Here is an 18,589-nt window from a genome sequence, read left to right as displayed (position 1 = left end):
ACGTACCAACGCTCTCCCACTGAGCTACCCGGGTTCGATACCCGGCCCCGGAACAATTTTTCCCTCGAAATTATTCAAATTAACTTTACAGGGAGTTATTCCTGAAAGCTTAATTTGCATAAATATAGTAAGTTATTCTTAATAATAGCGCTATTTTGTTATACCAATCCTTCTCTTCTTTTTATATATATTTTTCCTTTTTTCCTTCGTTCTGTATTTCTTTGTTCTCATTCTATGCGTATATTTTTCTTCTTTCTTCACATATTTTTGTTCATGGATCCATTCCGACTCCAAACTTCTACCAATAGTTTATCGGTCTGACCATCTTTTGTACTGTCTTTTCAAATATCCCCTTCCATTATTATTGATGTGTAGCGTAGAATTGTCCTTGGTAACCTGTTGTTCATCCATGTCCACTGTTGTATATTACTCGATTTTTGGGTTTAGTTCGTCCATTATCATTGTTGGTTTCTTCAGTTGTTTCTTTTTTCTGTGTCACTGTTTTTTCTTGATCCCTTGCTTATTCTTAACATCATTCTGTGTCCTTTTTTCTTTTTTTCACATTTATTTGTCATTTCTAATGTTTTCTTTAATTGTTTGTTTCTTCTCTTTGGTCATTCGTTCTTCGTGTATATTTTTGTGTTCTTTCATCTGCCTTCTTTCTCCTTTACATTTCTTTGTTCTTTCTAAGTGTTTTCTTTTTCCTTTGTTTTTCACCCCCTGTTACTTCATATTTTCTCTCTTCCTTTCTTTGTACCATTTTTCTGTAGGCCTATTTTTTCTTATTCTTTCTATATTTCTTTGTCCCTATTTTATGTTTTCCATTTTTTCTTTGTTTCTTTTTTCGAAGTTCCTTGTTCTTTTCTTATCGTCTTCTTTACACAGTCTTTCTGTGTCCCTTGCTTTTCCCCTCTTTCTCCGAGCTATATTAGTTTGTCCTTACTGTATGTTTTCCTTTTTTCTTTGTTTCTTCTGAGTTACTTCTTCTTTTGTAACGTCCTTTTTGTTATTTGTCTAGATTCATTTGTTTCTTTCTTTCTTCCTACTTTATGTTTTCATTTATTTTTGTTTAATCTATATGGATTCCTTATGTTCTTTTTTTTTGCATCATCTTTCTATATTGCTTCTACTATCTTTTTCCTTCGTCCTTTCTCACATTCTTGCATGTTTTTTATTCTTTTTCTTGTCTTTTATATTTTTTCTTTCTTTCCTTTGTTTTTCCAATGTTTTTTCGTTATCATTTCTTCAATTCTTTTTCAAATATTTGTTCTTTTCTTTCTGTTCTATCTTTATTTCTCCCCCACCTACATTTTCTTCCTTCCTTCTCTGCTTTCAAGCTCCTTTGTTATTCCTTGCTTTCTCTTTATTTTTATTTTCTTTATTTCCATCCTTCTTAAATTATTTTTCTTTCTTTCTTTCTTTCTTTCTTTCTTTCTTTCTTTTCTCCCTCTCTACCTTCTTCATATCTTTGCATCTTCCTTTCGTATTCATTTATCCGTTATTTTTTTAAAAAAGGATTTGTGTTCCAAGTTTCGTAGAATATCAGTCTACAGATATATGGAAACTCTCTTGTCCCGACTGAGTGACAGGGAGGAACAAGTTCGATTTAATATGTCATACTTTTTTTTTCTTTCTTCCGAGTCCATTAAGTTGTTGGCATGGAGGTTCGAATCCCATCAGAGAAATGCGTGTCTTTCACTCTCTATTCGAGGTAGCAGAGATGTTGATCCCCTTTCCATTTAAGGGTTTATTCTTTTCACCGAGACTGAGTAATAGCAAAATTCTACTCTCTCCAGCTAAGTCAGTAATGTACTGACAAATGACATGATGGACATCTTTTACTGTAAGACGGCGTATCTTTCAAACTTGAAGGATATGATATCATGTACCTTGAGTTTAATTGAATTTACCTATTATTTATTTTCTTTCCTGTACAAATCTGAGAGGCACACCGGTTGAGAGTCAGGCGAGTCTAAGTTAATTGAAAATGAACACATGTGATTTCGGAAAAGGATTTCTCTTGTACAGTAGTTGTACTATTGTTCCATTATGGTCGCATCTTGTCGTGATCGAATTGCTTCTGAAGTTAAAAGAAGCAGTCAAGTAAGGAATTACTGTCGTCAAATATGTAGTTCATTGTAATAAAAGTCATCAGTTTTTTTGACTGTAACTAATAGTTATTAAAATGAAGGAGGTAGCTCTCCTCTTCAGGATAGCAAACATTATTATTCTCCTGCGGTGAAGAATTCCATCTGACATTTATTTTATCCCACACCAAAAACGAATTCGCATCGCCAGACCAGTGGAGATCGACAAGGTGTAAATTACCATATCCGGAGCTGTTATAAAGTCATTGCTTCAATTACTTTTTTGTTCCTTTCCGTTTTTTCTAGTCAGTCTATTCTTTTCCCCTTTTATCTATAGGCTATGTTTTCTTTTCTTATTTCCTTTTCTCCAATATATATACAGGATGATTCACGAGGATTTACCGTCCTTTACGGAGCTTATTTCTGAAGACATTTTGAGCAAAAAAAATGTCATACAAACAAAGTTCCTAGTCTCAATATTTTCAGAGTTACACCAATTTAAAGTTGTTTGTAAAATACGTTTTTTCTTTAGTTTGAAGGTAAAAGAATAATACAAATAGAGAATGAACCATTCAGAAGTATCATTTCTTTAATTGGCAAGTATTATGAAGCTAAAAATGTGCTGTGAACTCCTTAGTTGCTTCTTACAAACATCTTTTTCTATTTTTAACTAGAAAATTACATTATTCTTACGCACTTATCACAACAATTATTACAAATGACACCACTTCACCGACTTAATTATTTGCAGTTCAATTTGGCATCCTAATTTACAGTCTTGGAGAGTTTACAACACATTTTAAAAAATGTCGCCGCCGCTTGAGTACACTTGGCCGCACGGTTGTGAACGGCACTCGTCGCTCTACGTAACTGCATACGGCTATCTTTGATTTCCGTAGCGCTCGCGCTGGCTGCTGATTGCACGCTGACCAAGTTCACGCGTTCACAGCAATGCGTTCCAATAACGAAACGTAACTCTGTAAATATTGAGAATAGGACCCATATTTATATGACATTTTTTGCTCACAATGTCTTCGGAATTAAGCTCCGTAAAGGACGGTAAATCCTCGTGACTCACCCAGCATAATATATTTTGGTTTTACCTTTCTTTCTACATACAGCTCTCGAAGAGATGTATACCTACATACGTCCATATCTGGACTTTTTCGAGACGTAACTCATACGCAAACTGATACATTGAGTGCTGTCTTTGCAGAGCAATGTTTTCATCATGCAGACTTTAAGGAACAAATATAATTACAACTTTCTGTTTGAGTGCCAGGTCTGTAATCTTGAAAGAAATGCATATCACGTCCTTCCAGCTTAATGAAAACAACACTAGAATGGACAAACTACTATTCCATTTAAAAACATCTGACACGGCCTACTACTAGTATACCTAGAGCGCCACCGGCGTAGCTCTGTCGGCTAAGGCGCTTGCCTGCCGATCCAGAGTTGCGCTCGGACGTGGGTTCGATTCTCGCTTGGGCTGATTATCTGGTTAGGTTTTTCCCAACCGTAAGGGACTGTCAGATAATCTATGGCGAATCCTCGGCCTCATCTCGCCAAATACTATCTTGCTATCACCAATCCCGTTGACACTAAATAACCTAGTAGTCGATACAGTAGTCGTTAAATAACCAAGTAAAAAGACCTAGAGTCATTATTTTCCAATAAAACTATACACACATTCACTTATACTATTAACAATAGGCTATATTACGTACGAATTAATATTAGAACTTACGGAGTACTGTTTCAGTTACAAAGTCGCTGTAAAGAAAGTTGCGTATTTTTACGATAGTGGCATAGTAGTAGCAATAGCCACAAAAGATTTCAGGTGGCTGAAGTACCGCATTCCTTTCAGAACTCAACTTTAGAGTCTTATAGTGTGTCTGTTCTTTTCTATTTGTTGTAGTTCTTTTGCCCTTCATTTCATTTAATTGATATGATGATATCCAGAAATGATATTTATAGACCTTGAACCACAAGAGGACACCATAAGCTTGTACGAGTAACGGAAGTTCATTTCACAGTGCTTTAAAACCATGAGTTTAAATTCCACGAACAACACACTGCAGTCAATAAATAATGAGACTAATTTAACTTCTAAGGAAAGTTATGTTAAAATAATTTTTACATATTTTAAATACACTCCTTAATCTTAGATGTAACGAGTTACATGCTGAACTAAGGACAGAAACAATTTTATTCTCTTTCACAATCGTTTCAGAATTCTTAGGTAATATTCTTCAGGGACAATGGAATAAGTTCTTAGTGACAAATTCTTGTTGGATAGCATCTTTATTATCGTAGAAGCAAATCAGAGTTTTCTTGATTTTCAATTTTGAAACACAGTTTCTTTGTTTTCTAAATTTCTCGGCTTGTGATATTCAATTTTGGCGTTTATTTTCAGGATCGAAAAGATAGCACTAAGATATGTTTCTTCGCTTGCCACGATTGATTAAAGATTTTTGTATTTTTTTTTCCGATCAGTTTCAATTATGCATTTATTGGCATATTAAATCCGATCACGTCATTGATTCCCTATTAAGGTCTGAGGAACAAACCGTACAGATACGTACCTTATTTTTTATCTAAATCAGTGCCGGCAAAGCCTTGGTTTTTCTGAACTGACGCACGCGAGATGCGAGGTCCGCATCGCACAAATCCGGACTAAAGGAGAGATAATGACTGGTTCCTATAACTGCGAGGCAGAACTCGAATCTCGCAGTTAATAGAAACCACTCACTATCTCTCCTGTAGTCCGGATTTGTGCGTGGTGGGCCTCGCATGTCGCATGCGTCGGTTCAGAAAAACCAAGGCTTAACTGAACGCTCTGTAGAGAACGGAGTGCTCACGAAGTACTACTATCTGCTCTCCAGTGCAAAACAGCTATGCAGAGACAGATTACAAATTACTTACTGATATATATCGGATATATATCGCTTATAGATATAATAGGAGTCATACTCTCTCTCAAAAGTTAACATGCTTTAAATGGGATTGAATAAACATATTTCAAATAATTAGAACATTCGTACTTGAGAAAATAAATTTACACAATCGGTATATGTAGCTTTTAATAAGAGTGCATTATATGTAGTATAAATAGTATAACAATGTTCAACTATATGTATGATATATGATTTAAATTTTATACAACTACCATCAGATTTCCTCCTGGAGAAATAATAATATTCATCACTGTGCAACAAAAACACTGAGAATAGTCAATATGACATAAATATCCGTGGTGTTTGGTATTGTCTTATTTTCAACAACTGGGTTATTTAGTGTCAAAATTCAACTTTGGGCGAAAATTGAATATCAGTTTTGCCGAGAGACAGCTATCTTGCCTCAAGGATTCTTTCATATGTTCAATGTTTCTTCTTCTTCTTCTTCTTCTTCTTCTTCTTCTTATTCTTCAAAGTAAGATGGCAGCGCAAAAATTAATTCCATTTATATAATTTCTCTTTAGGAAAAAGAAATAATATTTTTTTCATCTAAAAATTGCGGCATAAATGAATCTAAATATTTACAATAGTGTATGCAAAAATATTTCATTACATAGTTTGGTAGGATGTTAATCATTATTTTTCCATCTATTTTAAAATAATAAATCTCAGAATAGTAACTAATTCTGGTATAAATTCATTAAACAAGTTAGTTTACACAAAACGTTCAGATTTGTTTCATTTGAACAAATCTGACCTATCCGAAGAATAGCCTATAAGAAAACTATATATACCTAAATATCTGCTACACCCAGTGCTGTAGTTCGAAACAAATTTTAGGGGGTACTGTTGAAATCTCCTTGGTCAAGCTAGACTCTGTATGGATCGTACCGCACTTCTTTTCCGATGTTACTTCGTCATGCAGTAGCCTCTGTAGACCTCCTTCCGGATCGCACATAAGGCAAGAAATTAAACGCTGACATTGGTGGCCCATCTCTTTTTAGGAACTAAAGCCTAAGAACTCTTTTACTGGAAGAGTATTCCTTTTCTTAGTGCAGATATCGTTCATTACGGTAATGCTCATTCACATTCTAGAGTTGAAATTGGAATAGAATATTGCAGTGCCTGGGACATAAAGTCAGTTTCTACAAACCTTTTTTGATAATTTATTGACAACTTACGGAACATCTGCTCGCTTGGAAAAAGAGACATAAATATTTCTCCCATTACAATAATTCATACAGAAAAAAAATCAAATCGACATAAACGAGTGTAAGTTGTCAATAAATTATCAAAAAAGGTTTGTGGAAACTGACTTATGTCACTTTTTCCAGGCACTGCAGATATAATAGTATGTAACTGGACTCAAGGTTCATGAACGCACGAAAAGTAACAGTATTTCTCTCCGATAGCAAACTGCTAGCATTACGTCTGAGCGAGTTTTAATATTAGTGACTCAGTGCAGCAGAATTCTTGAGGCGCCACATAATAAAATTAGTGTTATGCGAAGACATCTACGCAAGTTTTGAAATTAACGAATCAGAGTAGCATATTTCTTGAGGCGCCATGTCATGAAGTTAGTGTTAATTACTTATAGAAATAAGACGGCGGTATGCAAGCTTGAAATTAACAACCACAACTACTTCTGAAGTGCCAGACCATGGTTTTCGATAAAACAACAAATGAACAAGTGTTTAAGCAAACACCAGATACCAGCGCTACTTTATGCCATATATCAAAATCAAAATGTTTTTCAAATAGCTAACATCCTTCATTTAGAAGTCTGTTTAAGATTATTTAAACAATTAATATATTTTCGAGGCTATATTTTTTTCCGGTACGGTAACAGCGAATTTTTTTATTTTAGACGGTACGGCGCGGCGTACCGGCCCAACTACAGCACTGGCTACACCCTAAATATTTACATCACTCTAGTTCAAATATATGTTTGTGAACATTTACAAAAAGTACTGACTAAAGAAATTTCCAATGTATAATGGAAGAATTATTTTTCCCTTATTCAAAAGTGACCATATTCAAAGTAATTAAGAAAATCTGTGAAACATTTATTTCTTCGATTTATGAGATTTTTGGAGTCTTTTCATTTCAACAGTTTTTATTTTCAATATTTGGAACTATGGGTCTCGTCATGTTCAATCTCAAAGTAGTATCGTACTCCAGTCGAATGTATGAATCCACGTCTGACCACGTGACAGAGCCAACACCGCGCTGTCAGCTGCCACTCACTGGCGTCTATGCCGCTCACCTCTCTTATTTACTCCAGTTGCCCGGCTGTGATCTGAATCTTGAATCACGCCTACATTTCTGCGTTTGATTTTCTTTTCCATAACGAAGTCAAATGCCAATAATCTGAAAGTCACAGAGTGTTCTATTTACACACGTTCACACACTTTTATGATTAGGTCTAATTTTTTCTTTCGGATTGAAATTGGACACACTAGACTTGAGTCATGTTTAAAAATTTCTTGACGTTCCGTGAAATAGCCAAACCAACGAACAGTCTTCTCACTGGATAAGAATTCATCCCTCATGAGCTAGCTGCAAGAATATCTACATTATTTTCTACTTTCATCGATCTTTATGCAAAACATGTTAGCTCTTTCTCTCTAGTTTGATTTTATTACAACAGCTTTCATAACTAACATGATCTGTTCGAAGGATAAACGTGGCGCAAGTCAATGGTAATATTACTGAAATGAGTATCATATTTTCAAAATCGAGTGTTTGCTATCAGAAATAGACTTTTGGGTAGTCCACCGTGTCCAAGAACTTAACATTTCCAACATTCTGGAACTGCATGCAGGTCGTGACTATAACGGCTTACTTTGATACCCAGTGTTTGGAATTGTATTTATTTATTTTTATTATTTATTTATTTATTTATTTGCTAATAGCAATATCATTAATTAGTTTTATTAATCTCGAATAAATTTTCATAAGTTTCGTTCTTTAATAGTGAGATGAGGTCGAGGATTCGCCCATAGATACCTGACATTCGCCTTACAGTTGGGGAAACCTCGGAATAAATTACCCAGTAGTCAGTCCAAGCGGGTTTCGAATCAAAGTCCGAGCGTAACTATGAATCAGCAGGCAAACGCGCTACCGCCTGAGCTACTCCAGTGATCTTTTGCATACAATTATATATTCATGTTATTTGGGTGTCTCATTTGACTCTAGCATTTGTTTTCCTATATAAATAATGGCAAAGGGATATGACTCTGTTAAGAGAGAAGTTTTATATGATATTCTTATTGAATTTGGTATTCCCAAGAAACTAGTGTGTCCCAGTGAAACGTACAGCAGAGAGCGTATAGTTAAGATTCTGCCGGGTGCTTTTCCAATTCACTGCGGACTAAAGCAAGGAGATACACTATCACCTTTACTTTTTAACTTTGCTCTAGAGCAGACGTCTCCAAAAACCTACTCGCGAGTAAGCCCCTGAACGGAACCGAAGCCAGTACGTAATGAGCGCGCTCCGCCTCACCCATCCCCACCTGTACTGTACTCACTGTTTATGGCGGACTGCCATTATCATTGTGTTGGTCGGAGTGTTCGACCGCTTCACAATGTCTTCTAATCATGGACGTAGTACATTCAAGGATGAAAGGGAAGAGACATTTTTTTGTGTTAGTGGGGAGAATGTGAAATGCTTAATTTGTTTAAAATTTCTTAAGGGTGTGTTAAAATTCAATATGCGACGACAATACTCGACAATTCAGCAATAAATATCATACAATTAGTCTACAGGCATGTTTGATATGTGAAAATAATTTATTTTGGGGCTATCTGCATAACTGTTGGTTATACATAATAATCAGTATATTACAATACGTTTACACTCAGTTCCGCATGACAAACGTATGTTTTTCATTTCATTTTTGGTGAAATGCGTAGGCCCACAAATATTTTGATAAATATAACACAAGAAAATACAAACACAAATCACACACGTGTCCTCAGTCGTAAACAGAAAAAGCTTCTTGCTAGCTATGTTCTAGCTTGGAACATTGGAAAATCAATGAAGCCCTTTACAGAAGCATTATTTATAAAATCGTGCATACAGGACGTTACTAAAATACTGTGTCCAGAACAAAGTCAAAGTTTAAGAAAATTAAAATGTTTCCAATTACAGTTCAGAGAAGGAATTTCAAGATTGTAAATGTAATTCAATCTGAAATCGAAACCACAATTAACCAGTTTGTAGCTTACTCACATGCATTGGACGAAAGCACAGATAGAAATGACAAAGCTCACCTAGCCATTTTCATCCGAGGAGTTAATAAACTTTTCCTGTGTCTGAATGTCTTCTAGATGTAATTACAAAATACAACTGGAGAAGATCTTTTCCAGGCACTGAAAGGCACCATAGAACAGAAGAGGTTGAATTTGCAATGGCTTGTGTCTATAGCAACAGACGGGGCTCCAGCTTCATAGTATGTCAAAATAATATACAAATGTATGATATTTCTTATTCTTTTGATGATGTTATTTGTAAACATAAGCAGACCGCTGCCGCGATCCCCCACTGACCGCTCCCATATGTTGAGGTACGAGTCTCTTCCCCTTCTCTAGCCTTACAGCACACTGTGTTCGGCGGGCAGCATCGAGAGCACGAATGACGATACGCTTTTTGGAGACTTCTGCTCTAGAGTATGCCATTAGGAAAGTTCAGGATAACAGAGAGGGTTTGAAATTGAACGAGTTACGTCAGCTGCTTGTCTATGTGGATAACGTGAATATGTTAGGAGAAAATCAACAAACGATTAGGGATAACACGGAAATTTTACTTGAAGCAAGTAAAGCGATAGATTTGGAAGTAAATCCCGAAAAGACAAAGTATATGATTATGTCTCGTGACCAGAATATTGTACGAAATGAAAATATAAAAATTGAAAATTTATCCTTTGAAGAGGTGGAAAAATTGAAATATCTTGGAGCAACAGTAACAAATATAAATGACACTCGGGAGGAAATTAGTCGGAGAATAAGTATGGGAAATGCCTGTTATTATTCGGTTGAGAAGCTTTTGACATGCAGCTTGCTTTTAAAAAATCTGAAAATTAGAATTTATAAAAGTTATATTACCGGTTGTTCTGTATGGTTGTGAAACTTGGACTCTCACTTTGAGAGAGGAACAGTGGTTAGGGGTGTTTGAGAATAAGGTGCTTAGGAAAATATTTGGGGCTAACAGGAATGAAGTCCACGTCTTACTGATCGCCCGCACAAGCTACAGCTGCCTTGTCCTTCTCCCGTGCACCACGGCGCTTTTTCCGATGCACTCCTTACCCAATACCCATTTCAGCGAGTGCTGACGACTACTGAATTAGATTATCACTGTACAGTACGCATGCATCAACCACTCTACTAAACTGTAGCGAATTCTCTTGTGCGATGTCCATAAACTATGTGATGCTTTGTATTCTTAAATAGATTCTATTATCTAGTACCAAATAAATTTCGGCTTGAAAAATCATAAGATATTATCAGAAGGTTTAGAACTAGAGAATATCGGAAGCAAGCAGACACTGTAAAAAAATCTAGAAGAGAAAGGAATATTGACTCCAAAGTTATTTCTATTGGTAGTAAAAAAGAAAAGCCTTTGACTTATGCTTTGCGACAAGCGTCCACATCCACCGTTATTATCCGAGCAGTCTACAGCCCCTCGGAAAGGTTCGACAATAAAAGGGAACCAGATAAGGAAGAGCGCAGTGAATGCACACAATCCACCTGTGTGGAAGATCCTTAACCTCTACTCTCCCCCCTGCCCCTTTCACTTTTTATAAGAGTAAGCAATATCCATATTTCTGTAGCGTATTGGTTCTTGTGGCCTACACTGAAGCCGGAGTTTGCTTTTCATATCGATTCCCGATACCGAACCTCCTGACCCTTTGAACCAATATCGCCTACATAAACCGCCACTTTTTATTTTGCTACGAGAGCAAGCAATATGAAGCCAGGCCCGCAATCCTCCCTTCATGGCGGTTACGCCGTGTCTTACGTCCAAGCTACAGCCAAGAAAATTAAAACCTTCTACGTACCGCACAGAAATTGAGTTGAAGGAGCGCCCAAATTCCACGCCTCAGATACAAGATGTTAACTAAATGGATTAACATGACAAGCTGACACCTGTAATTCTATTAAATCTAGCGTACGTGCATGTTGTATAGATGTTTTGTTCGTACAGAGATAAGTTCAGACTCAACTGAATTCTCTACAAGCCCCAAGTCGTCGCCGTAGTTATCATCATCATCATCATCATCATCATCATCATCATCATCATCATCATCATCATCACTCAAACAATCAGTCAATCAGTGAAGGATTACATTGCCACATCTTCCAGGTCATGGGTGGGCAACTCGTGCTCTCAAACTGTCAACAAAACCTCAGTTAGGCAGAACGAACTCTATTCTACCTGTAGTGTCTTTACGCGGGTCTTGTAAGATGTAAGTTCTCTCGAGTCTGCATTAAGCGGCGGCTCGTTATGAGTGAAACAGTATAATCCGATCAGATCGTCTACCTTTTATTGACGAGTGGGGGAAAAATACTTTTTGCTAAGAAGGAAGGTAAAGTTATATACAGGGTGTTTCAAAAATATGGGGCATAATTTCAGGTATGTATTTGCCACATGTAGACAATCAAAATAGTTCATTACAACATGTGTCCGGAAATGCTTTATTTCCGAGTTATGGCCTCCACAACATTGAAATTCACCGGAACGTTTTTCTTTCCGCAGATCATTGCCGTCAAAGGAGACATTAAGAGGGCACTCTGACAGTTCATTCCGAGGCGAAGGTTACATTCAGTGTTGTATAGGCGTTAGACTGTGTGACATGTATTCAAATCAAGAGCTGGCAGAGATACACTTCATGTACGGTAAGGCGGACGGCAATGCTGCGCTGGCTCGTCGTTTGTACCAGGAGAGGTACCCACAGCGACAATGTCCAGATCGGAAGACATTTGTACGTCTCCATTACCGTCTGTGCGAGTATGGAAAATTTAACTCTCCTGGTTTGGGAAGGGGACGACCAAGATCTCCAACTCCAGAAGTACAGGAGGAGATTCTGGAGGCTGTGAACATGACTCCTTCTATCAGCACACGAAGGGTAGCGTTGCAAGTCAATGTTCCTCATACGACTGTCTGGAGAATGTTGAAAGAGTATCAATTGTATCCTTATCATTTGCAACGTGTACAGGCCCTGTCACCAGCAGATTACCCTGCACGAGTTAGGTTCTGTCAGCAGTGTGGTGTAAATCCGAACTTTCCTGCCTTAGTATTATTTACAGATGAAGCACAGTTCACACGAGATGGCATAACAAATTTCCACAATCAGCATGTATGGGCGTATGAAAACTCACGTGCAACTGTTCCATCTCATCACCAGGTGCGGTTCTCCCTCAACATGTGGGCCGGTATCATTGGTGATCGATTAGTTGGACCCCATGTACTTACGGGGCAGGCGTACACAAACTTCCTGGAAAACACCATACCTCATGTTTTAGAAGACACTCTACTCATCAATCGTCAACACATTCACTTCTTGCATGATGGCGCTTCTGCACAGTTCAGTCGTACGGCTCGCCGGTACTTGGATCGAAGGTTTCCTGGTCGATGGATAGGTAGAGGTGGCCCAATTGCTTGGCCTCCACGCTCACCTGATCTGAACCCTCTCGATTTCTACTTGTGGGGCCATTTAAAATCATTGGTTTATTCGTCTCCGGTGCCTGATTTGGAATCCCTTCGGAATCGAATTGTGGCATGTTCTGAGGACATACGCAATACTCCTGGAGTTTGGGATCGTGTTCGCAGGTCAATGAGACATCGATGTGAGGTCTGTATTCAAGCAGGAGGTGGACATTTTGAACATCTTCTGTAATGACGACGACCTGCGGAAAGAAAAACGTTCCGGTGAATTTCAATGTTGTGAAGGCCATAACTCGGAAATGAAGCATTTCCGGACACATGTTGTAAGGAACTATTTTGATTGTCTACATGTGGGAAATACATACCTGAAATTATGCCCCGTATTTTTTAAACATTCTGTATACGAGTATTATATTATGTTCTACTACACTTTCTTACGCATAACATTTTAACTATCAGAAGACATTTTACAAATAGATATGGCGAAAATTTTGGTAAAGTAATACTGTATGGACCTACAAGAGAGAGAGCTTTAGAAAAGTTAAAGGGAAAAATGGGATATCGACAAGGTGAGACCGATATCACATGTCATCAGCACGTTATTCGTGAGAGTTACAGAATTGCGCGACATATGATCGACCAGCTAAGAATATTTGTTAGATATATTTAAAATGTGGCAGTATCATGCGGAACATAAACAACTTTTCCACTTTCCTTCACTAGAAACTGTCGTGAAGAGTGATGAAGAAAATCTCATCAAATATATGGCTCTTCTCCAAGTCCTTACAACAGAATTCACTGGTAGGTTTGAAGAGATAATGACAATGGACAAGAATTCCACATAATGCTTCCAAATTTGAAATAGATTTTAATGCAAGAAATAAGTGTCAAACCTCCAAACGTACAGAAACATCTCAGGAGTAAGTTTATTTCATTTTCCGTGACATGTAAAACAAATTACTCTCTTGAATTTGTGACTGTTTAGGAATACAGAATATGTTCTGAAAATAGAGGAATACTGTTTAAAGTATAAACACTTGTAATCTCTTATGTTTTATGTTTCAAATAAGACAAATATTAACAAATGGTGTAACAATAAATAAATGTTGCAGTTACCAGTTTATTTGTTGTAGCTTGAAAAGGTTGTGTTCGATTTATGTTTTCCGTACTACATAATATCGTATTCTAATTAAGAAAGGTTGGCAACAATAGCATTTTAGTATGTGTGTTTAGCTACAGTTTGTATTAAAATACTGTAATTATTCTGCCGTGCGTCTTTCTGAAATACAAATCCTGGATTAGACGTTATGACCATCTGCACGAACCGCCACAGCGCACCATGGCAGTGAACTGATTCTGTAGCGAAACTACAAACAACTTGTAACTGCTGCGGTTGGCTCCGTCTGTCTTTCTTTGCATCAAGGTTTTTAACACTTCGTGAGCACATGTTGCCCATCCATGGTCCAGGTAATCTTTTCTTCGGACGTTCAGATTTATACTACAGAGCCTTTTCGATCAGCGGAGGTAGAGGTTGAGGTCAGCATTCAGGTCTTATCTTCGACATAGAAGCTATCATGTCAGCTAAATAACCTAATAGTTGAGATAGCGTCGTTAAAATATCCAACGAAAGACTACGATCAATCAGCTGACATCTCCGTATTGTTCTCCTGCCTTGTGTTTTTCTGTGACCAGTTCTAAATTATGTGCCAAAGAAAAAGATGTCTTATTAAATACAATTTGTACAGAGGAGACAATGTGTCGGCAGGTCAAGGTCATCGCGGATCGCAGGGACTGAACGGCGGCAGTCACCACGGAGACGAGGACAGCCTGGCAACGCAGCTACACCATTTTCTGGCCAGTCTGACCAAGAGCCGCGGCTTCTACGCCAATCTAGCGGAGTCGCTGTGCTCCGACGAGAGTTTTGCGGAAACGAGGGACACGGCCGACTGCTGGAACGGACAACGCATCGGCGAGTGAGTACAAGTCTCTATTGCTACTATACTTGATCTCTAACGGATGAAGTCACCATTGCCATATATTGCAGCTAGAGTAATTGGTGGTCTGTGTACTGAAATTACCTTCAACAGCTGTTCAGGATTATGGTTGCAAAGACAGGCCAAAGTTACAGTCGATAAAAAATCTTTGTTATTGTTGTACTTCCCCGTACTTTGCTTTCGTCTTCCGATCTACAAGTAACTGTCAATATACTTCCTCTTATTGCACTCTCAGCGCTTTTATCTACAAGCTACTGTCAGTACACTTCCTATTACAGTACACCAGCGTTCTGATCTAAAAACAACTGCCAATTACTTCTTCCTGCAAACGCAGTGTTCCAATCTACAAGAACTTCTATCGAAACTGTTAGATGCAGTGTATGGTCATTTGATATCACGATACATATCTTAACGTGTATAATGAAACGAGTATTGAAGGAGGACGATCGGTATTGCAGTTTTTGCAGTCGTTATTATGAGTGACGAAGCCGCCAGTCTGCAAGGCCATCTATTGTAAGTATTCCCGAACCACATGCCCTGTCCAACTCTATTAGAATCTCTAGTGTCGATTCTCGTCTCTACCTCAGCCTTTTACCTCTTATTAAAATTTAAACATTACGAATATTTACATTTATATAAGGGAATGCAATTTAAAATAGTCTGTTTTGGAAAAGGACACTTGAAAGTGATATTATTTGATTAATATAAGATATATATAAATAATTTCGAATAATTTTAACAATTAAAATTTGTTAATAATGGACAGAAAATATATCTAAAATTAAAGATGAACGAAAAGGGGATTTTCTTAATCCAATTCCTTTTAATTTAGTAATGGATAAAAGCGTAATGTTTGTTAGGACCTGTCCACTTAAAATGAATAATGCGGCAGGGAACACCGCACGCTATGCAAGTAATGTGGTGTTGATAGCAGATAGTGAAAACAATTTAGAGAAACTACTTCATTACTTCCACCTTAGCTGTCAAAAGTACGGTGTGGGAAAGTCTGTAAATAAAGCAAAAACACTAACGATAAGCAATAAACACGTAGGCAGTAAATTATAACTTTTGAGGACATAATACTTGTACAACAGGTAATGTGTTGTACCTTGTAGTCGAAATGTTAAGTAAGAACCACTAAAAACTTAAGTGAACAATCTCGCGAATAGTGTAGTAAGGTAAGAACGTAAAGAAGTGTGGTTGACTTAATGCGATGAACAAATATATAAGGAAAGGATATATAAATCAATTTTAAAACCTGGCCTTACGCGTTCAGGAACAAGAGTAGATGGAACTAAAACGCGAAATATTCTTCACACCAATAGTGGTAATAACTTTTTCACAAACTGGACACTACTGTATGTCTACCTCTGAAAATAATCTCTTTCCCACAGAGGATTCAATTGAGACCATGAGCGTCGTTTAATATCACTTATGCTAGCCATACTGTTAACTAACTCACATAAGCTCTGTTTATGTACAAGAATGATTTATTACGGGTTAGTTCGCTTTTTAAGCGTTGCAATCGACGTTTGTCCATCACCGACTTCAGCGAAACAAGAAACTCAAGAGCGCCTACAGGTTAGACAATCTCCAAAACAGTGCGACGACTGTTTTCCCTCGGTGAAAGAAGTACAAAATATGCATACGAATGCCCATCTCTGCGTTAGGTGGAAACCTTAACATCCCTCCAATGGGCTACTTCTTCTTCTTCTTCTTCTTCTTCTTCTTCTTCTTCTTCTTCTTCTCCTAACGCGGAAATTATCTGTTTTTACGCTTCTTTGCGGAACAGTTTCAGTTTGTAGGGACATCCAACGTTTACTGTCTGCTAACACCAATGCGAACATACATACATGCATGCATACATACATACATACATACATACATACATACATACATACATACATACATACAGTATCTACGTATTTACCTACGTAGGCCTACAAGTTTTGTGATGCTACAAAAATGTGTTTCTGTATAGTGATTTCTTGGAAACTGTTGGACGGATTTTGTTCATATTCAATATTTATGTGTCAGTTTATTCGAAAATAATAATCAAAGTCACTCAATGGAGATCCACTTCAAATAATTATATGTTTTATTTTCTTGATTCATATTTATGGCGTAGAAAAAAACTGAGAAATGAAGCAATACAGTATAGTTATATCGAAATATAAATCATTTTGTAAGAGAACTTAAGTACCATGTACCGCATTAGACAACATGAAGATTCATGGATCATATGCGTACACTAAGAGGAAGGCAGAAAATAGGAAAAAAATTGGTGAATTCTGGGTTTCCAGTGAAAGAAAAAACTGAGAAATGAAACAGTACAATGTAGTTCTATCGAAATATAGATTATTTTGTAAGAGAAATTAAGTGGCATGTACCGCAGTAGGCAACATGTGCAGAACACAATGTAAGGATGAATGAATAGGTACCGCATTATTATTTTTCATTGTTGTTTTAGTCTAGCTTTTACCTCTTCTACTAGGTAAGTACACAGAAAGAGGGCTATTATTATAGCCCTCTTGTACACAGGTAGGGTAAAGGGTCTCTTTCTTGAACTTCAGTTGTTATGTTATTTATGTTAGTCGATCTCGGTGTGTTTGAATATTAGTATTGCACACATAACCGTGAAATTCATTAACAAAACCAGTTGGGATTATAAAGAACTCCTTTTGTGCACGAAAGTTCAGCTTTTTATTTTCCTGTTTAGTAAATAGCTTCATATACTATTTTAAGTGTTAGTTGAAAATTTATACAAGTATGTAAACAGCAATATCATTTGCAATATGATTACGAAACTAAATAGTTGGGAAAGGCGTAAAGCTTATAATGAAAGTGTATCATTTTCGGGTCAGATTTTTTTATACGTTAGATTATTATTAGAGTTATTTGAAATTCTAGCCCTGTTATCTATTTAGATAAATAGTTGCCTAAGTCATAAAACATACAGGACTAGTAAGAAAAGTATGTGTGATTTCTTCATCCATTAAATTCCTAAAGTTACTAGAGTTCTTTCGATCTCTTGGTCTTTTATCTATTCAAAATGAACGGAGTTGTGATGTGAATTGATTTTTCATTCTGGTTGCATGACTTCCCTAATGAGACATCATTGTAATAGGACGGGCAGATAAAAACGCAGGAGACACCGAAATACTTGGGGAAAACCTGATCCAAAGCTTCTTTTTCACTTCTGTTCTCACAACTCTGCCGTAAATCAAACACTAGTCCCTTCGGTAATACTTGCCAGGCGTGCACTTGAAATGTAACGGTGTGAAGTGGAGACGCCGCCGTTGGATTCTGCTCTGATGTCAGCTGCTTCTTTGTCTCTTCCTTACGACATTATCTATCGTCTTCATCGAGTAAGAACGGGAAAGAATCCTCGCCCTTCCCTTTTATTTCATTTGGAAGATTTAATTTTCTCTCCACACCTGCTTTATGTAGGAAGTCGGCAGAAATCTCGGCTGTTCCGATCTTGGTTGTTGTTTCGGAAATATGGCGGGGCAGGCTTGAATGAAATGTTGTTTATACCTCGGGCTAATATTTAATGGTGAAATAGGAAGCCAAGGCGTCAGTAGGTCACAGTATATAACAGAAGCTGCTGGAAACAAGAACCGCAAAACGACTGAGCGCTGCGCTTCATCCAATTTGTCCTTTCTTCGAGGCTCTGTTCCGTTATCCAGATACGTCTTCCTTCTACGTATACTGTATTAAGTTCAAAAAGCGTTTGCAAGTATGCGAAAAGCACACCATCTCTTGAAGATCCAACCGTAGTTAAGCATAAAGATTTCACTAAGAAGACCATGCTTCGGTTCAGAGTGGATATTGTGAGATATCTGTGGAACAGACGTGTTTTCTCCATGTATAGCTACTGTTTTT

General features: G+C 37.3%; 1 protein-coding gene across 2 annotated transcripts in view; it reads left to right on the top strand.

The window, feature by feature from the left end:
* Positions 1 to 18,589, top strand: part of dally (division abnormally delayed protein) — an 831,014-nt gene that overhangs the window by 579,751 nt on the left and 232,674 nt on the right. For both annotated transcript variants that reach the window (XR_011333460.1, XM_069833253.1), the window contains exon 3: positions 14,476 to 14,683. Coding sequence is in view for 1 of the 2 variants with exons in the window: in XM_069833253.1 (XP_069689354.1) it covers positions 14,476 to 14,683 (208 nt within the window). In the remaining variant the exon portion in view is untranslated. The remainder of the gene's footprint in view (positions 1 to 14,475; positions 14,684 to 18,589) is intronic.

Source organism: Periplaneta americana, chromosome 8 (assembly GCF_040183065.1).
Source record: "Periplaneta americana isolate PAMFEO1 chromosome 8, P.americana_PAMFEO1_priV1, whole genome shotgun sequence".
NCBI lineage: Eukaryota > Metazoa > Arthropoda > Insecta > Blattodea > Blattidae > Periplaneta > Periplaneta americana.
Note: the sequence above shows the minus strand (reverse complement) of the source record. Positions and strands in the feature narration are given on the sequence as shown.